The sequence below is a fragment of the Thamnophis sirtalis genome, unplaced genomic scaffold (genome assembly GCF_051295495.1).
Source record: "Thamnophis sirtalis isolate CommonGarterSnake01/CBP01778 unplaced genomic scaffold, rThaSir2_p1.2 scaffold_7, whole genome shotgun sequence".
In the NCBI taxonomy this organism is placed as follows: domain Eukaryota; kingdom Metazoa; phylum Chordata; class Lepidosauria; order Squamata; family Natricidae; genus Thamnophis; species Thamnophis sirtalis.
The window spans coordinates 6,558,582-6,580,024 of record NW_028261387.1 but is presented as its reverse complement, the minus strand read 5'-3'; the positions used below and the strand labels follow the sequence as shown (position 1 = coordinate 6,580,024).

The 21,443-nt window shown below is 41.3% G+C and overlaps 1 protein-coding gene across 1 annotated transcript in view; it reads left to right on the top strand.

Annotated features, from left to right (window-relative positions):
• The window catches only part of LOC148044526 (uncharacterized), a 99,915-nt gene that overhangs the window by 40,195 nt on the left and 38,277 nt on the right, over nt 1-21,443 (top strand). Inside the window, exons 25-37 of the mRNA XM_087720749.1 lie at nt 1,833-1,868; nt 3,264-3,305; nt 4,227-4,295; nt 4,977-5,021; nt 5,963-6,027; nt 7,671-7,722; nt 8,101-8,145; nt 8,324-8,359; nt 9,940-9,984; nt 11,145-11,189; nt 12,850-12,891; nt 13,004-13,045; nt 16,631-16,672. Of these exons, the coding sequence (XP_087576875.1) occupies nt 1,833-1,868; nt 3,264-3,305; nt 4,227-4,295; nt 4,977-5,021; nt 5,963-6,027; nt 7,671-7,722; nt 8,101-8,145; nt 8,324-8,359; nt 9,940-9,984; nt 11,145-11,189; nt 12,850-12,891; nt 13,004-13,045; nt 16,631-16,672 (606 nt within the window). The remainder of the gene's footprint in view (nt 1-1,832; nt 1,869-3,263; nt 3,306-4,226; nt 4,296-4,976; nt 5,022-5,962; nt 6,028-7,670; nt 7,723-8,100; nt 8,146-8,323; nt 8,360-9,939; nt 9,985-11,144; nt 11,190-12,849; nt 12,892-13,003; nt 13,046-16,630; nt 16,673-21,443) is intronic.

Here is a 21,443-nt window from a genome sequence, read left to right as displayed (position 1 = left end):
ATCTGGCTGACCGTGTGACCAACCGTAGTACACTATTAAAAACTATTCATCTTTCTGGATAGTTTAACACAGCAATCTTTGGAAATAATCAGGTTGACCTATTTTTTAATATTCCATCATTTTAACCTGTTGCTTAAAAAGGTGGCCCATTTTACAAAGATTCAGTTTGCACTGAATGAATGGATGAATGTTATTCCTTTATAGGAAGGGTGAGTTTATTTTCTATTGCTCTTGTCAACAGATAGAAAGTAAACAAATAAATAAGCAAATAAGTATTCTGTTTTCTTATTTCTTTTTCCCAACAACCTGACTTAAGTTAAGAGCTTTGGCGGCTCCAGAACTTCACAGCTGCCACTCTCGATCTATATGAGCATGGGAGTAAATTAGGGCATCCCACACTTTCTCCTTGGAAATGTAGCACATACTCTCATGACCAAATTGCCTTGTAACCAAAGCCTTTTTGTTAGTAACATCAGATGAAGTAAGCTTTCCTTCATAAACCATTATTTATTTTCAGACAATTAAATTTCATATATCTGTGCAGTTTCTGCCTATTTTGTACTCAGAATATAGAACATCTTTTCAGCAAGAAAAATAACCTCTTCTGTTATAGGTTGCATGTACATGTGCAAACACACACACACACACACACACACACTAACACACACATTATTATTCTTTGGTGTGACCCACTTACCACTGGTGATTATCAGCTAAGAAATGAATGCTGGTTGGGGTCTCATCACTGCCTGCTAGAGAATTTTTTCCTAACATCCACACAAATTTGAGAATTATTTTTCAATGCTTCCTATTACGCAGGGCTTGATCAACCACATGTTTATTCATAGGATTCTTCCACTGCTTAAAAAAACAGTGAAACTTCATCTCCTTGAAATGGTTTTGGGGTTTTTTTTGCAGTTAATTTTTGTTGCTGCCTCCATTGGGAGCAAGCTTTTATATACCATGGGTTCTCAGCCTGATTTCAAAATCCTTTGGCAAGAGATTGATTTACTGTTCTGCCAGAGATATGTGTGGGGGTTCCAAGATTTGTCATTAGGAACAGCTTAGCAGCATCCCTTAATGAGAGCAATTAATCCTACAGATAACTTCTACATATACTCTCCCACATTCCACAACCCAAACTATCCAGCTTAAATCAGGATAACTGGCTGAACAACAAAATGAACTTTGTCTTCAGTTGCATTTCTTTACTGTAAGAAGGGGGAAGACACCAAGAGGGGATGGGTGTCACTCAGTGGTGGGATTCAGCCAGTTCGCACCTATCCGGGAGAACCGGTTGGTAACTTTCTAAGCAGTTCGGAGAACCGGTTGTTGGGAAAAAAATCTCCTTTTGTTTCTTTCCACTTTACAGGGCTAATCCTGTAAGGAAGGCAGGAAGGAAACATTCTGGTTTTATTTCTAGCCTAATCTTTTTTGCCCTGCTTACAGAAACTGCCTCTCCCGTTAACCCTTATTACATTGTAACTGCTAAGGCGAAGCGCCCATTGACGTGAGTGACGTTGAGTTGGCCACGGCCACCCAGTCACATGACCACTGAGCCACGCCCACACAGCCGTTCATTAGGGCAGAGAACCGGTTGTTAAATTATTTGAATCTCACCACTGGTGTCACTTCATCTACAGACCACAGGGGGCCATTATTTTTCTAGCAATTTGTAGCCATCTCCAGCTTCTTCATGCCACATGGAGGCTGGGGTACTGGCTTCACAATAGAAGCATTGTGATCAATATACTGTACAGCAATGTTTGAGATACTATATTCTCTTTAAAAGAAATAGCCATATGACTTTGTTTCTTTTTGCTTTACTATAGGGTGGTTCTCACGGGATCAGAAATCCTTGTGATGGGGTAGGTCCCTTTTTCTAAACCACCTACTTTGATTTAAATGGCACTTAGATTAATCTGACAAGATTTCCCGATGGCTGTTTGAAATGGCAAATGCTATAACATTGCAGCTTATGTTGGAATGTTAAGCAAGAGCATGATAATTCACTTTTCATTTTAAATAAAATGCAATCGCTTCAGTCAAAGGAAACTTTCTGTTATTTTCTGTCTGTGTATTCTCAAATACGTTATGCTATTTTAAACTAATTCTCAGCCATCTTGGAATAACTGTGCATCTAATATTGGAAACTGTAAGTCACTAAGGAAATGTATTATTTGCAATCTGTTAAAATGTATTAATCACATTTGTATAGCTGCCCAACTTACCACAAGTGACTTTGAAACTATTATTTAAGAAATGAAGCTAAACTAGTTAACGTTGTTAACAAATAGGTTAACAAACATGCTAAAATTCAAGTAACGATGGAAATATTTTAGGAAGTCATGGAAAAATGTTACCTCCCTTCATGTAGCTAATAAAACACAATTAAAAGCTTTCGCTATATGTTGTAGGTGGAAGGGATGATCTAGAACAGTGGTTCCCAAACTTGGCAACTTTAAGACTTGTGGACTTCAACTCCCAGAATTCTCCAGCCAGCTCTGCTCTGGAGAATTCTGGGAGTTGAAGTTGAGAATTCTGGGAGTTGGAGTTGAGAATTCTGGGGGTTGAAGCTCTGCTGGCTGGAGAATTCTGGGAGTTGAAGTCCACAAGTCTTAAAGTTGCCAAGTTTGGGAACCACTGATCTAGAAAGTACACTGAATCAGATCACAAAGGTGTAGTTTACTTTGCAATGATTGAAAAGTCTCAATTTTAACAAGGAAGAAAGATAAAACTTAACTATGCAACCTAGGTAAGATGAAGCTGACTCATACATCAATGGGAAACTACCAGGGTCACTTTCATCACTAGTGAAAACTAAACTGAAAAGCATGATGGAAAAAATATGGCAAATTACTTCCATAATGTTGTTGAGGGAATAGTTGTGTCTATTAAGCTAGGTCAGGGGTCGGCAAACCGCAGCTCCGGAGCCGCATGTGGCTCTTTCACTTCTCTGTTGCGGCTCCCTGTCTCTCAAAATATGTGTCATAACCGCCCATGTACGACACTCGCCGGCACGCAACTGAATTGAGCTTTTCGACCCCTAGTCGATTTTGTGGCTCCTGGTTTTTTTTCCTTTTCTGTGGGAAAGGGATCTAAAAGGCTCTTTTGAGTGTTTAAGGTTGCCGACCGTTGATCTAGGTTGCCTGATCTTTGTCGGTCTTGAAAAAGGAAAGACTTGTAGTTCTTCATGAAAAATAACCAAAAACCCAAAAAGAGTGTGTTGTCATTACATTTGAACGTGTGTTTTCCCCTTACAGAGCACTATTGGTAAAATAATCAGCAGTAGCAACTGTCCAAAGGTAAATATGTTTTTTTCCTCCTGTAATCATACAATTTGATAGGAAAAAAGATACTAACGGGACTCAGACTCATTCTATCCATGGCTGGGATGTTCTAGACAGCTCATAGTTACATCATTTCTGTGTGAAATAGGTATTTAGGTGGGATAAGGACAATTGTGCTTTTAATCATTCTCCTTTGAGGAACCTCAAATCATAGCCAATATTGCCCTCTATTGTTGATTAGTTCTATACACAAATGATAGTGTTCTTTACGTAGAGAGCGCACGTGACATATGTGGGTGTTGTGGCCCAGAAGGAGCTATTGGAGCTGCCACCAGACTCCGACAGCGAGGGGCCCTCTGAGTTGGCTCTGGAGGATGTGGAGGACCCTGGATAGGGTTCTGACACTGAGCAGGGCGCAGAGAGGCTGGTTGGCCACCAGAGGCGCCTGAGCCTTGGACCAGTGGGGAGGAGACAAGGGAGAGTAATCCGGACTCCAGTAGTGAGTTGTTCCTGGATGTCCAGCACCGAAGAGCTGATAGGCGTCAGGAACAGTTGCGCTAGTACAGGAAGTAATTGCACTCAGCTGGTGGTCATTAGGCTCCTCTCCAGACTATAAAAAGACTGCTTGTGCACACGCCCCTCTTGCAGAAGTCAACGCATTGGCTAAAAGTTGGAGAACTTTTGTAACTAGCTTGGCAGGCTGGATGGCTGCCAAGGCTTGTCTGAGTTGCTGCCAAGGTCCTTATCTGTTTGTTCTGCTTGGCTTTCAGCCACCGAGGTTTTGGTTTCTTGCTAATAAAGTACATTCCAGTTAAGCTTGTCTTGGCATTCGTTACCGGACGGAGGAGGGGGGTCAGAACATGTGGGTATTGGAGTCATTGTTTATTCAAGAAAAACATTAACTGCACATATTAACTTCATACATTTTCTGTACAGTGGGTACCAAGTGGATCTCATTCCAGCAGCAGCAGCAGCAGCAGTAGCAGTGGCGGCCAATATGGAAAGGTAAAAATCTTGTTTGGTGTAGATATTATAAATAATTGTACATTTCTGAAGGGGAAAAAGTATGCACTATTTGATACTCTGAACAATGTTAGAATTTTGTATGGATCTTGCTAATATACATAGGGAGCAGTGGTGGGATTCAGCCAGTTCGCACCTATTCGGGAGAACCAGTTCTTAACTTTCTAAGCAGTTCGGAGAACTGGCTGTTGGAAGAAATCTCCTTTTGTCTCCCCCCTCCCACTTTATGGGGCTAATCCTGTAAGGAAGGCAGGAAGGAAACATTCTGGTGTTGCTTCTAGCCTAATCTTTATTGCCCTGCTTACAGAAACTGCCTCTTCTGTTAACCCTTATTACATTGTAACAGCTAAGGTGAAGCGTCCATCAATCTGAGTGACGTTGAGTTGGCCACGCCCACCCAGTCACATGACCACTGATCCCCGCCTTCCCAGCTGGTCATCAGGGCAGAGAACCGGTTGTTAAATTATTTGAATCCCACCACTGGTAGGGAGTGAATACTTTTTTTTACCAGTTGTATGACTTACTAAAGGAGAATGTCATAGAAATTAGGAAAGAGAAGTTGCTTTAAAATACTATAGAAGTAAGACAAAAGGAGGGTACAGCAGCTTTGTAAAATTATATTTAAGGTCATCCTTGGATAATTTTTGATTATTTTCTGCACAGTATGGTCAGAGTGGATCCTATGGCAGCGGCAGCCAATATGGACAGGTAAATATTATTTTGATTTAAAAATATATGTAACATGTTAGAACAATATATGTATGTATTAGAGCAATTAATCAGTGGAATGAGTTGCCTCCAGAAGTTGTGGATGGCTTAACGCTGGAGGTTTTAAAGAAGAGATGGACGGACATTTGTCTGAAACGGCGTAGAGTTTCCTGCTTGAGCAGGAGGTTGGACTAGAAGACCTCCGAGGTCCCTTCTGCCAGGGTAATGAAGATTTAAAACTGACCAGCCAATGTAAGGCTGTCACTTAAGATGATGAAATGAGGATGAGTCAGCAGAGGTATGGCTGCTTTAAGAAGCCGGGTTATTGCCACTTTAAGAAGCTGTCAACATAAAGGAGGCCATGAGAGGGCATCTCTCTCTCTCCTCCTGTATTATCTTCATAGTAGTTCTCAGTGTAGAGTTGGAGATTGATTGATTGCCTAGCTGTGCCTAGTGTGTGTGTGTGTGTGTGTGTGTGTGTGTGTGTCCGTCCTGTATGCGTTGCATATAAAAGTCTTGTATATAAACCACTGTTTGTAAGACAAACCTCTGTGCCCTATATTTTGCTCCTAGGTTGTGTCAAAATAGTAGTCACACTGCAAACTGCAAACAGTTGGAAGTAGACACCTTCCAACTCTGTTATTCTGTTATGTGCCTTAATAACACAAAAGAAAGCTAGAATTGTGGAGCTGGAATCTAGAGCCATCTAAATCCTATCCTTTGCAAGGTGGACGAAAACCGAAGAGCCTGTTTTAATGAATAGGAGAGAAGAACTGTTTGTTAGAGATCAGAAATGTCTCTTCCAAATCATATCAAAACAACCTTAGCCGTAATATATATCAGCTGTGTGCAAATTTTTCAAGTAATTTTGTTGCAAATTCTCTTTCCAACATTGACTATCGTAAAATAAAAGTTGTAACTGTAAAACATTTTCTGCACAGAGCAGATCATATGGGGGCGGCAGCCAGAATGGACAGGCAACACTACTGTTTAAATACAGTACATATCTAATTACGGCAACATGTGGCAATAGCCAGAGACGAGCAGAGAAATCCTACACGTAGATCAAGTCAAAGCAGGGAGGTTATGTAACTGTTGTGAATATTGAGGTCAGATATTGAATCCAACAGTCCAGGAGGGGAGAGGAGAAAATCCTCAAGTAGAAAATGCAAACCTGGTTTGGAAAGCTTAGTTTTAATCACAGGGTTTGTGAAAGCAATTAAGGCCTACTAATAAGGGGCAGGAGTTTCCACTAGAGCAATAGCAATAGCAGTTAGACTTATATACTGCTTCATAGGGCTTTCAGCCCTCTCTAAGTGGTTTACAGAGTCAGCAACTTGCCCCCACAGTCTGGGTCCTCATTTCACCCACCTCGGAAGGATGGAAGGCTGAGTCAACCTTGAGCCGGTGAGATTAGAACCGCTGAACTGCAGATAGCAGTCAGCTGAAGTGGCCTGCAGTACTACTGCGCCACCTCGGCTCTAGAGCAAGGATGTCAAGCTCAATTTCATTGAGGGTTGCATCAGGGTTGTGTTTGACTTCGGGATGTGTGTGTGTGTGGAGTAGATGTGGCTAGGGTGGGCATGGCCAGCTCGACGTCATTTGTGTCAGAGGTCCCATGTGGTGGCCCAAGAGCTCTGCCAGCGAAAATGGCCTCCAGAGCTCCGTTTTCAGCTGGGACGGCCTCCTGCAACCCTCTGCCAGTGAAAACTGAGCTCTGATTTCGCTGCAGTGCCACTGTGAGCCAGTCCTTTGTTGTTACCGAGGTGGCCCTGTGGGCCGGATCTAAGCACCCTGCAGGCTGGACCCGGCCCCTCGAGTTTGACACACCTGCTCTAGAGCAATGAAAAAAGATCAAGAAGAGAGTTTGAAGACAAGCTCCTTTTTATAATCAAAGGTAGGAAGCCTTCAACTGCACAGTGACAACCACCATTTGACTTTTTTGACATGCCCTCCCCTGCGCATGACAGATTCTAGGTCTTTGTAGTGCACATACAGGAAGACGGCCAATACACTCCCAACAGAGGTGGGTTCCTACTGGTTTGCACCGGTTCAGTAGAACCGGTTCGTCAAATCTACCAAACCGGTTAGAAGAGGTTCCAACAGTGGACCCGGAAAGCAGGCCACACCTACAGAAGAAGTTCCAAAAAAATTTTGAAACCCACCACTGACTCCCACAGACAAATAAGGACATGCTGAAGCTCACATTTCTGTACTGCCGCAGAAGACGACGCCATAAGTATCAGCCCCACAGATTCAATAGATCTCAATCTTGTCATTGCCAATCCTCACATAACTGTCCTAGGGAAGGTCTTGATTACTATGACCATCCTCTCAAAACTTGTTTCTGGAAAACCATCTACACAAGATGCAGCCCCAACATACCTGTCTGGGTAGAAATGCCAGCAATCCAGACTAGAGGAGGAAAGATTCCTTGGCAGGATTCCCAAGTGAGGGACCATCAGACCCTGCCAGAAGGAAAGCCAAAGCCATAATTTTAATGTTTTCATATTTGTGTGGTTATTGCACTGTAAGTTCCCCAAAGTCTCTCTGGACAGTGAGATGGGAGTCATATAAATTTAATTAATTAATTGGTTTATTGATTGATTGATTATTAATAAATAACTAAATGTTTTATAATGTATTTTCTGCACAGGCTGGACAGAGCGGATCCTATGGGAGCAGCGGCCAATATGGACAGGTAAAACTGTGCTACCATATAATGTCGGGCTCCCAAAACCAAAGAAAGATATGCAGAAAAATGTCTAAGCCGTTTCCTTCATTGTTCCTTCACCTACAGACAGAATCTTGCCAGACTAAAGCAGAGTACTAGCATCATTAAAAATAGGCACTGTCTGAGAACTTCTAGGGAGGACCTCTCTTAACCCTTTTCCTCCCAAGCAAACTATCTCAACTCTCTTGCTCTCCTGGAATACCACCCCTCCCTTCTAGGAATCCAAACTAATTCCACCATATAATGTGTGTAGAAAAAAAGCCTACAATAATAGATAAAAATGAGCATTTTGCAGCACTCCTCTGCAGTTATATTAATTGTTTTTGTAATCTATTTGCTATGCAGACTGGACAGAGCGGATCCTATGGGAGCAGCGGCTCTTATGGACAGGTAAAACTGTGTTACCATATCATGTGTGTAGAAAATACGCTACGATAATAGCTAATCGCAAAAAAAAAAAAAAGACATTTGTATTTCTATGTATTTCAGCTTCCGAGTATGAAAAAAGCTGCCTTGCTTAAATGTATTGTTTTATAATTTTTCCCCCCTGTACTTTTTTTTTTAACAGAGTGGATCCTATGGGAGCAGCAACCAATATGGACAGGTAAAACTGTTTTGTTATATGATACGGGTAGAAAATGTGCTATAATAATAGATCAAAACCAGCGTTTCGGTTTATTGCTGCTTTTAAACATGATAAAATAGGCTTTTCTGTTTCAGAATATAAAAATCAGGTTTGTGTAGTTATATTAAGGGGGGGTTACATTGGAGGTAGCTGGTAAAAGTAAGAGAGAAAATCCTGCCTCTATATGGCAAACGTACTGAGTTCCTAGCTTTATCTAAGTCTTGTTAATTTTAATGTTTTTATATTTGTACCGTATATACTCGAGTATAGGCCGACCCGAATATAAGCCGAGGCACCTAATTTTACCACAAAAAACTGGAAAAGTTATTGACTCGAGTATGAGCCTAGGGTAGGAAATGCAGCAGCTACCGGTAAATTTCAAAAATAAAAATAGATACCAGCAACCAAGCTAAAACACAAGAGTTAAAATCCTTCAAAACTGGATTCCTCCTCATCATCAGGACATCGCTATGTGGCTGCTTGCCATAACAAGGAGGAGGTGGGACATCGTTGCAGAGCGGCAGGAGGGGGAGGAAGGGGAATCCTAAGACAGCCCTGCATTACATTAGAACGTGAGGAGGGGGGATGGTGCGGTACGCGCTGCGCGGCAAACTGACACAGAGGGAGGGGAAACTCACAGGGGCGCCGGGCCATTCACGAGCGTCACCCAGCGGCATGGCCCCGCCCCTTTTCTCCTCCATTTCGGGCAAATTTTTCACTGACTCGAGTATAAGTCGAGGCGGCTTTTTTCAGCCCAAAAAGTGGGCTGAAAAACTCGGCTTATACTTGAGTATATACGGTATGTTTAATGCCATGGGTCGTCAACCTGCTCCCTACCGCCCACTAGTGGGCGTTTCGGGATTCCAGGTGGGCGGTAGGGACTTCGGAGATTAACCTCATTTTGAGCGAGTGGGCAGTTGCAAAATAGGAGAAGCAAACACGTGGCAAGGGGAGGAGGGGATAGCAGGGACAGGCAGAAGCTGAACAGAGCAGTTGCAAAATAGGAGAAAGAAGTTATAGGCAGGAGAGAATTGTTGTTGGCTAATAATAATAAGTGGGCTAACTATCTCAGCCTTACTTTTGTACGTTGCCCTAAGGAAGGTAAAAAAAAGGAGATAAAAAGGAAAAGATAAAAAAAATTAACAAAAAAATTGAGAAAAGGGGATAAAATAAAGGAGGAGAGTAAGCAGTGTTTAGTCTGGCTCATAAAGTTAAAAACATTATAAACCTGCATAAAGTAGAAATAAAAAGATAAATGTACGTACATTTCTTTTTTTAAAAAAACCACCCTCCTTTCTAAAAAATATTCCGCACTTGCGCAAAAACTGGTGGGCGGTAAGGAAATTTTTCCATCAAGAAAGATCCATTAGTGGGCGGTAGGTAGAAAAAGGTTGACTACCACTGGTTTAATGCATTGTAAGCAGCCCAAAGTCTCTTTGACCGTGTGATTGGAGTCGTATAAATGTAATGAATGAATGAATGAATGAATGAATGAATGAATGAATGAATGAATGAATGAATGAATGAATAAATGTTTTATAATGTATTTTTTTGTTCAGGCTGGGCAGAGCGGATCCTATGGGAGCAGCGGCCAATATGGACAGGTAAAACTGTGTTACTATATGATATGTGTAAAAGAAATGTGCTATATAGCAATAGATAACACAAAGAAATGTGAGCATTTCCATTTACTTTCAGTTGTTTTGTGCAAATGTATTAATATTTTTATACGCATTTTTTGTACTGGGTGGAGCAGCTCTCAGTATGGAAAGGTAAACTATTGAGCAATGTATAAATAATGTATTTCGTGGGCAGATGTAAACTATTTTTTTAAATTTTAGCATTAATGTTTATTTCTGCTCTGAATGTAAAAAAAGATTTATCTATCTATCTATCTATCTATCTATCTATCTATCTATCTATCATCTATCTATCATCTATCTATCTATCTATCTGTCTATCATCTATCTATCTATCTATCTATCATCTATCTATCTATCTATCATCTATCTATCATCTATCTATCTATCTATCTATCTATCTATCTATCTATCTATCTATCTACCTACCTACCTACCTACCTACATACATACATACATACATACATACATACCTTTCCATCTCTCATCTATCTCCAATTTATCTATCTATCATCTATCTATCATCTATCTATCATCTATCTATCTATCTATCTATCTATCTATCTATCTATCTATCTATCTATCATCTATCTATCTATCTATCTATCTATCTATCATCTATCTATCTATCATCTATCTATCTATCTATCTATCTATCTATCTATCTACCTACATACCTACCTACATACCTACCTACCTTTCCATCTCTCATCTATCTCCAATTTATCTATCTATCTATCTATCTATCTATCTATCTATCTATCTATCTATCTATCTATCTATCTATCTATCTACCTACCTACCTACCTACCTACCTACCTATCTAATCTATCTATCTATCTATCTATCTATCTATCTATCTATCTATCTATCTATCTATCTATCTATCTATCTATCTATCTATCTATCTATCTATTTATCTATCTATCACCCGCCTAAACAACCTAAAAACTTTTCTAAAACTCTCCCAGAGTAACTGTTTTCTTTTATTCTTGTCAACATGGGTGATCTTGAGTAAGGCACCCTTGAATATTAATTTTAATTCCGTGCTCCTCAGACTATGATATTTAAGTGGCTCTCTCACGATAAGAAATAATTGGATCCATTTCTTATATCCTTTGCAGGGCTCCCAAACTAGCGGAGGCTCCAACATTAAGGGTTGTGGTGAAGTAAGTACAGAACAGTTCGTATAAAATAAGTAGTGTTTTATTTTGAAATGGTAACCTTTCCCTTATTTCTCAAATAACATAAAGTTGCAACACCACTCAACCACATCACTTAGAAATCCTTATTATAGTTAAGTATCACAATGAGCGACGCAATGGCCTGGAGGTGAAGACACTCGCCTCCCACTCAGGAAACTGAGAGCTCAATCCTAGATTTTTCTCTTTTCGCCCCAAGAGAAAATGTCAGCTGCGAATGCCACATAGGAGTCAGGAAGGGCATCCGGCTAGTAAACACTGATCACTATTCAATCACCTAGATTCCATCCAGGGGTGGGTTTCAACCGGTTCGCGGCGGTCCCTGCGAACTGGTTGGTCGGCGAACCCGGAAGTAAGTAACTTCCGGGAACGGCGAAGGGTCCACCCACCCACCCGCGCTCCTTATCCGGTTTTGACGAGTTCTGCACTTCCATGCATGCGCAGGATGCATACAGCGCCTGCGCAATCCTCCAGGAGCAGCTGGAGCATCGCACAGGCGCTAGTACGCATGCGTGCACTGCACGCGTGCACGAGGACGCCACCGGCCGCGTTCCAACCGAACCGGTTGGAACGGGGTAAGAAACCCACCCCTGATTCCATCTCAATAAAAGGATTAAGGATCCTAAGAAGATCTCTTATGTTCTATATAAATTCAAGGATAATAATCTTAATGACAGAAGTTACGCCTAATATCAATCCACTTACTGTGGTTGAACTCTGTAGCTTTCATTTATTCCTCCAACAGTTCAAAGCTCAGCTAACATGAGGACCCGGATTGCTGTTGGGGGCAATATGCTGACTCTGTAAACCGCTTAGAGAGGGCTGAAAGCCCTACGAAGCGGTATATAAGTCTAACTGCTATTGCTATTGCTATAAGAAAGTGGGGTTAAAAAATATTTCTGTTTCATTATGAGTTGGTCTTCATTTCTACGCATTTGGGGGAAATCCTTTCTGAAGAAAAAGAAACAATTACAATGGAGCAAAATGTTTATCTTTCTTTGTGCTGTTGTTTTTAATTGGTGTCCTTCGGTGGGTTTTCAATTTTCTTTGAGGAATGATTTTTCTCAAACTTGAAAAGAAAATATTGGCTGTCTTGGATTTTTTCCTGCAACAGCTCTTACGCTTATTTTGAGCCCGTGCTTTTTTTTAAATCTATGAATGGCACTACTGTTCAGCCTTTTCTGAAGAATGAGTAGCAAGATTTTTAGATGGAATCAATTAGAAACCTTTTCAAATTAGGGCTGCAAAACTTTGTATACAGTGTAGTGTTTCCCGTGCCTCTTTGCTGCCATCTAGTGGCTGTGTGGATTTCCTAGCACAGTATTCTTATTTAGGTTGCAATACTCTGAGTAGATTATTGGTTTACTTTTTGAAATTCTAGGAACTGTAATACAAGATATTGTGAACTCACTATGCTGAGGTTGTGCCTATTCTGATAGAGTGAGCATTGTTTAAAAGTACCTTGTACCAAAAAATTTCCACAGCCTTTCATATAAAATTGGCCAGGTGGGAAAAGTTAGTTTGGATGTTTTGATGAGCAAGCTGCATATGCACAGGGCATAATTTAGAACACAAAAGGTTGTTGTTTTCATTTCATTTCATGTTTATAATATTTTTACTTTAACAGAACCCAAGAAACTGTAGACGCAAAAGAGCTGCATCAGCTCCAGTAAGTACACCGACAAACCAAATGGAGATTTTGCTTCAAATCAGATAAAAGTGGGAAGGATTCATTACATCAACCTAACCTGGTTTGTGAACTTGTGTTTTCTCTCCCACAGAATATACTTAAGACATGGATCAATAAGATTCGGGAGAAAAGGGTATGTGCTTTTTCTCATCACTATAAGTTCTGATTCAGTCTGCTTTGTGAAAGTGAGGGGTGTGTTGTTGTTTTTTTAACTTCAAGCTCCTTGAATTCAGTTATAAAGATCTCTTTGTCCGTGACCCGTCAAAAGCGTGGAGGACAAAATCGCGCTCGACGAAAGCACGCATGTGACGTCATCACAGCACGACGAAAAAAATTAAAAATTGAAATAAAATTAAAATTAAAGCAAGCCGATTCACATAAAGGTAAGGGTTAGGGTTAGGGTTAGGGTTAGGGTTAGGTTAAGGGTTAGGGTTAGGTTTAGAGCGTTAGCGTTAGGTTTAGCATTAGGTTAAGGGTTAGCGTTAGGTTTAGTGTTAGGTTAACGGTTAGGTTTAGGGTTAGATTTAGGGTTAGGTTAAGGGTTAGGTTTAGGGTTAGATTTAGGGTTAGGTTAAGGGTTAGGTTTAGGGTTAGATTTAGGGTTAGGTTAAGGGTTAGGTTTAGGGTTAGGTTTGGGGGGGTTAGGGTAAGGTTTTAGCTTTATTTTTACATTTTTCGATCACAGCGCGATGTTTTCGTCACGCTGTGATGACGTCAAATGCGCGCTTTCGTTGAGCGTGATTTTGTCCTCCGCGATTTTGTGGTGGAACCCTCTTTGTCAACCCTTAAGAGAAAAAGGCATTATTTCTGACAATAAGCAAACACGTTGATTTGCTTATCCAAGTCCTGGTTGCTTCTTATGCTTTTAATTAACATCTTCTATTCTAATTGATTCGTGAAACCAAGGAGCATCAGGTTTGGTATGTAACTGCAGTGGGAAACCACTGAGGGATGATGGAGTTACAGGCTAAACTGGAAAGTTTTAAAAAAAATCATTCAGAAAAGATAATCACTGGCTACATTTTTAACTTTAACTTTAATAAAATTTGTATGCCGCCCACTCCCATTGGGACTCTGGGCGGCTTAATACTACAAAGTATCTAGAGGAACTTTAACCTGCTGGCTGATTTCCACGCTGGGGTAAACGTTATATTGGCACATGTTTTATCTTCCAAAGAAGGCTGGAGCAATAATGTCACACCAGAGCAGTGTATTTTCACAATCTGTTGCTGTATTCAATAATGGGTGCATGAGCTCCCAATGATGATCTCTTGGTTTCATAGTCATTACTTACTGATTAGATTTTTGTAGTTTCTCAAGGCATTAAATGAAAGGAAGACTAAAAATGCACTTTTGCTTTTCAACACGTTCACACTCTTACTCCGGAGCAACCAGAAGTGAAAAAGCACCGATCAAATTATTTTCTTAGTTTTGATTTGAACTTCAAATTCCTTTCCACCATCACAGAATTGCCCAGAATTCAGTATACACTACAAATGTTTTCTATATGGGGAATCTATGCATGCCCCATGGTAATAACAGAATGAAAGAACTACTTTTTGACTTTTTGTCAAATTATGACTTTTCCAACAAAAACAACCACTCCTATATATTCAGGATTTTCAAAATGTTACAGTCTCAAAATGTTCCAACCTCAAAAGACTTGATTATGTTCATCACTTAAACTTGGGACTGCTTGAAATAGAAGTTTTCTCCTAGTGTATATTATTATATAAAAGTAAAAAGTTGAGCCTTAAGTTACTAGCGTATTCTACTGCACCAAAAGAATTCCGAAATGAATGCCTTTTTTTTTTCCTTTTTCCCTCTGCCGTGCACTTTTTCCTCTTCTCCTTTTCCCTCCTTATTTTTCCATTATCTTCATTTTTCTTTCTATGTTTTGTATGCCTTGTTTACAACACGAGCTTTCATGTTTAGGGAATATGATGTTAAAGATAAGAGTGGGAATTATAAATCTCACATAGTGTGTTTTTTAAGGGATGTATAAAATGACATGGAGCAATAAATAGATTATGAATACACTATAAAGGAGCTGTGGGTGGCGCAGTGGTTGGAATGCAGTACTTGCAGGCTAATCCTGCTAACTGCCAGGAGTTCAGTCCTCACTGGCTCAACGTTGACTCACCCTTCCATCCTTCTGAGGTTGGTAAAATGATCCAGATTATTATCCAATCTAAATTAATTATTAACCACTTAGAGAGGGTTGTAAAGCACTGTGAAGCGGTATATGCCTAAGTGCTAGTGTTATAAATGGTCCTGCTCACATTCATGCTGTCTACCAATTATTCAGCTGGCAAGAAAGTATGTGCCAACATAAAACGTATCACCCTTACTATTAATCCCTGTTCTGCTGCTGGGAAAGCCCAGCATTTCCCTCACAGCTATTTCTAAGCATGACCCTAATATGCTTCAGGAAAAAAAAAAGATAAACCTGATTAAAAAAAAAAAAATAGCCCAGCTACCAGATTGCAATAGCAATAGCAATAGCAGTTAGACTTATATACCGCTTCATAGGGCTTTCAGCCCTCTCTAAGCGGTTTACAGAGTCAGCATATCGCCCCCACAGTCTGGGTCCTCATTTTACCCACCTCGGAAGGAGGGAAGGCTGAGTCAACCTTGAGCCGGTGAGATTAGAACCGCTGAACTGCAGATAGCAGTCAGCTGAAGTGGCTGCAGTACAGCACTTTAACCACTGCGCCACCTCGGCTCTTTCATAATTGCAGTTATGGAAGTGGGATACAGAGCAAAGTGGGAGGGAACTTACCTAAAGCTTCTGAATCAATGCAATCCCTCCACTACATTATGACTTGTCCCTGAAAGAGCAGGAGGAAGCAGATAATTATTAGGATAAGCGAGTTCCATCTTATACAAGTCCTACAAAGTAGTGAATATCTAAGGAACCCGGGGTTCTGACCTAGGCTTCTTGATGAAGCATAAATCACACGCTTAGTCCCCAAAACCCTCTTTTATTGAAACGGCTGTGACTTATGGTTCATTCACAGCCCGTAATGATTCACAAACTGTCTGTGAAGAGTCCGACCGAAGTTTGCCACAGTCTTTCAGGGTAATGCTAATAAGCACCCAACTTTATCTCCCTTGAAACGCTGCCAGAGATCTCATTGCCAATTAGGTTTGCAAAGCCGAATGGAGCACAGAGTCTAACGGAGCTTCAGAGTTTAAAACCGACCAGAATGAACACAATTGCTTCCTGCAAAGGCTCACATCCGTTTGCTCCTTTTTTTATGCCTTATGGGAGGGGCCAATCATCTCCAAGCTTTACTCTCGAGTCGCTCCTTTTGTCTTAACTGTTCTTGCCTCCTGGCAGCTCTGCGCATGCGCACACTGGGAACAAGCTCACACTGTTCTTCTGCCTCACTGATGTCAGGCTCCGGAGGCAGCATATAACTACTAGACTGCCCTGGCCCCCTCTCTGCCTCCGACTCAGAGCCCTCATCCGAACCTTCCCCAGACTCCAGGACTGGCCCATATTCCTCCCCAACCTCCTCACTGTCCGACTCAGCTGCCAGCTCTGTAGGCCGCCGGCAGACCACAACACTGAGCAAGATCCCAAAAAGGCCAACAACTCTTGGATGGTGTTGGTGGGAAGTCAAAGAAGCCCTGAATATGGGTGGTGGCCCATATTTCTCACATAATTTGTAATAACGTAACAGAACATCTTTAACTGCTATCTTTATTTCAGAATGAACCCCTTAATTCAGAAGAAAGGTATACCTCTGACCAGGTAAGAATTTCAGCTTCATTCTGTTTAAAGTCCATGTTGGTAAATAGTTGCTAGAATTGGGATATTTAAGAGCCTAATCAGATTGCCATGTTAAAGTGCTATACATCAGTTCTTGAGCCAACAGAAAAATGTGACTTCGATTGCTTTAATAACAACACCAGCAATTGCTAAGGAAATGACGGATGGATTTTCCCAATTTCTTTCTGTATCCGCAAAGCCGAGTCTTCTGCTTGGGTAGGACAAGGATCAGAAACCCTTCCACTAATGTGGGCGAGGTTGAGTGAGGACAGGCAAGGGCTTGAAATGCCATGTTTAGGTGTTATGCTGCTCCCTGTCTGGGTGGGCCAAGCCTGGGAAAATTAGAAGAGAGGAACCTGAGACCAGATAGGTCCATTATCAAAACCATATTTAGGGAATGTTCCACACCAGGGGTGGTATTCAGCAGGTTCTGACCAGTTCTGCAGAACCGGTAGCAGAAATTTTGAGTAGTGCTACTTACCACCTATAAAGGTGCTACTTACCACCTATAAAGGTAAGGTGCTACTTACCACCTATAAAGCCCTCCATGGTAGTGGATCTGGGTACTTGAGAGACCGCCTCCTGCCAATTACCTCCTTGCGACCTATTAGATCACACAGATTAGGCCTCCTCCGAGTTCCATCTGCCAGTCAGTGTCGACTGGCAACTACGCGGAGGAGAGCCTTTTCAGTAGTAGCTCCGACCCTTTGGAACGATCTCCCCATGGAGATTCGTACCCTCACCACCCTCCAGACCTTCCGCACAGCCCTCAAGACCTGGCTATCCCGTCAGGCCTGGGGTTAAAGATTATAATCCGTCCCCTCCCGAATGATGAATGTTGCTTTCACTTTTAATTACGTACTGTTTCTATATGTCATTGTGTGTACTCCCTTCCCTATACGTTGTAAGCCGCCCTGAGTCCCCTCAGGGAAAAGGGCGGCCTATAAATAAATTTATCTAAATCTAAATCTAGTTTGGAGAATCAGTAAATGCCACTTCTGACTGGTCCTGCCCCCATCTATTCTCTGCCTCCCGAATCGCAGCTGATCGGGAGGAAATGAGGATTTTGCAGTATCCTTCCCCTGGAGTGAGGAGGGAATGGAGATTTTACAGTATCCTTCCCCTGCCATGCCCGCCAAGCCATGCCCACAGAACAGGTAGTAAAAAAATTTGAATCCCACCACTGCTCCATACCCAAGGCTGCGAAATGCAGAAGTCTGTTATCACATAAGGGTGGGAGAAAGCGGTAGTGTTTAAATATAATGGTTTGATATCAATATGGCTTGCTTCCTAGGTCCTGCAGTAGCCGAACCTCTTTGTTGTCTGACCGCCTTTGAATCTACAATTAAAGCAACTTATCTCTCTGACCTTGTCCTTGATTCCCTGCTGCTAGCTCCAGAGAGCAGATTTGAGTTCCTAGAAAGAGATTTATTTCTGTGCATGAGTTGAAGCTCTGACAGCAAAACAAGCTACTCCTATTCCCAGTCCCATGGAAGAAGATAATTCTTTTAAGACTAACACCATGGCTACCAACCTTCTTGCAAACCAACTGATGGTTAAATGGGTTGCCGACCCTTTATTCCAAAATCAGAATTATGGGTTGGCTCAGATTGAACAAGCAGAACTTTTGCTATTGGACTCTCGGGTGCCTCTCTACCCAAGATCCAGCCATTGTAGAAACAAGTAAAACAACAACAACAACAACAACCCCAGGAATCTTGGCAAATATTCTGCCTTTTTTATTCGGTATGATTTATACACCTCTCTAAGACCTAAGGATTTATTTACAAATGGCTCTCAGGATTTATAATTGGAAGGTGAATCAAAATGGGTGACCTCTCTTCTCCAACGAGGGAACCATTCCATGTGGAAGTGTGTTGCTGATCTCCAGTTAGCAGCTCAGGTTGCCAGTTGGAATAAAAGAGGCTTAAATGGCTAATTGGAAGCAGCACTATCAGGTAAAAGAGAGGATTAAAAAGACTTTGTCTGTATTAATTCAACTACACTTGGGGATTGAGGCGAGGACTGAGGAACCATGGCAGAGAATGGATGGGTCATCCCTATTATCTTCCGTTCTATCCTTCTCTGTCAACTAATTGGACACTTTGGATGTTGAACCCTTGGGAGTTGGGTTGTGCAGTGCTCACATTGCTTGAGAAAAGAAGCATTCATGCATATAAAGTCTATGTTTATACTGCGGGGAATCTGACCACTTTACATGGCAATATCCATCTCAGATCCTCCACCTTCCCTTCCGAAACATCAACAACATCCGGAGCTCTGTTAACTGTTACAGATCATAACCCAATTCCTCTCGTCTCTAAACTTTTACAACAGCTGAAGAACACTTTTTCTTTTTTGCCAAATTGGATTTCATATCTTCTTCCCTAGTTTCTGGTGGTCTCAATTTACAACAGATGTAAAAGTGACGTTTTTTTATCATGGTGCAAAGCTTCATACTACTTAGCCAATTACTGCACTCTCCGAATTACTGCAAGGATTAACAAACACAGTTTGCTTGGATTTTATTACTGACTACCCCATGTTGTTTGTTTGGATGCCATTCTGGTACTACTGGACCTTTTCTCTAAAATGGCCCTTTTCATCTCTTTTTGTGGCCTTCTATACATTCCAGAGAATGCCTATTTGTTTATTCACTGTGGTGTTTTTTTTCCAGAACTACAGACTGACTGATCATTTTATTTTGTACAGAGGCCGCTCAATTCACAGAACTTTTTTTTTCAGCACTATAACAGCAACTGAATTAATGTCCCGCCTGTCTTCTGCTCATCACCCATAATCTGACAGAGGAATGGAAAGAACAAACATCACGCAGAACAACACTTTCTTTGCTACATAAATGACCCGCTCAAAACCTGGCTTGAGGTTTAGCTGTGGTTCAATTAATTCATGCCTCTACTCAAATGTCTCTATTTCAGGCTGTTTATGATACTGCTTGCACCTTCTCTTGATACTTCTTGGTTTCCACTCATTCCATTTTTACCATAAACTGCAAGATATGCTGTGACACTTCAAGGATCAACTTCCTGTAAATGCCCTGCTACCCATCACCAAAAGGAAGACCATTCTGTTGCTGTTGGATACGACACCCGGCTTTCTACTAGGATTCTCGTCTTCAATCCAACTGTCTAATAAGCTGTATGCTAAGTTTATCAGGCTGTTTGCCGTACTTACATAGATCGGTCCCATTTTGTGTGCGGATTCCATCTACACTAAAAATACACCTGATCTTTTGACATTGTTTCCTGGGTCAAAAATGCCCCTTTTGCTCTTTGTGCACTTCAGCTTCATTTTTTCTCTGTAAAGGAAACTGACCTGGGAAAAGGTGGGAAGCAATTGTATCATTAACAAGAGGAACACAGAAATTGCCACCCCAACGATTTAGCGGAGAGGAGGGGGAGTTCTGGATGAGGGAGAACTGATGACAAAGATATTGAGAACTTCTCCAATGTTTGTCAGGAAGTACCCCAGGCAAGGAGATGGAAGAGCTTATAAATTTAACAAACAAACAAATAATAGATGCCCCTTAAGGTGGGGGAAATTTTGTCTGCTCGACATGATAGAAGGAAACAGAGAGAGGAAAAGTTAGCCCATCCAGCACAAGAGGAAGAGAGAAATAGCTAGCAATGTCCAGATCCCAGGGAGAAAAGAAAAGGGAAAACAGAGTAATAGTGTGAGGACTGAAGTCGACAGGGCCAGAAGCAATGTGCAGGTGTTTTACACATCTAAGACTGAGAAATGAATAGCAGGAAATCTATTGCCACATAAGTGTGTAAAATATGGGGACAATATATGGGACATAATATTTAAGCACTGGCTTTGTTACAACTATAATTTGATTTTTAGACCCGTTGTAATTGATCTTTGTTGTTAAAGCTATTCTGGTGTCTTCCAATAAAAGCAATTTATCTATTTACACTTGTCCTTGATTATTTGTTACTTAACTCCTGAGTACAGGTTCGAGTTCTCGGGGGATTTATTTCTGGATTGTGGTAAAGCTCTGGCAGAGCTTTGACCTTGCTTAGGGATGCAAGGAAATGGAAGCAGGCAGCAAGACAGCAACTCCTTGTAGAAAGGAGCATCCAGAAATAGCCTGTGAATGGCCATGAAAGAGGAATATAGCAGGGAAGGGGAAATTCCCTGCTATAGGGGAAGGGGAAGAGCCAAGGTAGCGCAGTGGTTAAACTGCTAGATCAGCAGTTCAGCGGTTCAAATCTCACTGGCTCAGGGTTGACTCAGCCTTCCATCCTTCCGAGGTGGGTAAAATGAGGACCCAGATTGTTGGGGGCAATATGCTGACTCTCTGTAAACCGCTTAGAGTGGGCTGAAAGCCCTATGAAGCGGTATATAAGTCTACTGCTATTGCTATTGCTATAAATGGTGCTGTGAAGACAGTGGAAAGTATGGTTATGTAAAAACCCTTGTTGGAAAATCTGTGGAAAACTATATTGTGCCCTGTGCTGGCAAACCAGCCAAAAAATAAAAAATAAAAAAACTGTTGGAAAAACCTAGTTCTGTTTCCTAGCTTAAATCTACCTTCTATGGAGCAGAAGGTGGAGTTAAGACCTTTAAACCAGTGTTTTTCAACCACTGTGCTGCGGCACACTAGTGTGCCGTGACATAGTGTAAGGTGTGCCGTGGGAGAATTACTTTATATATAGTCAATATAGGCACAGTTAAATTTTTTAACATTTTCTAATGGTGGTGTGCCTTGTGATTTTTTTCATGAAAA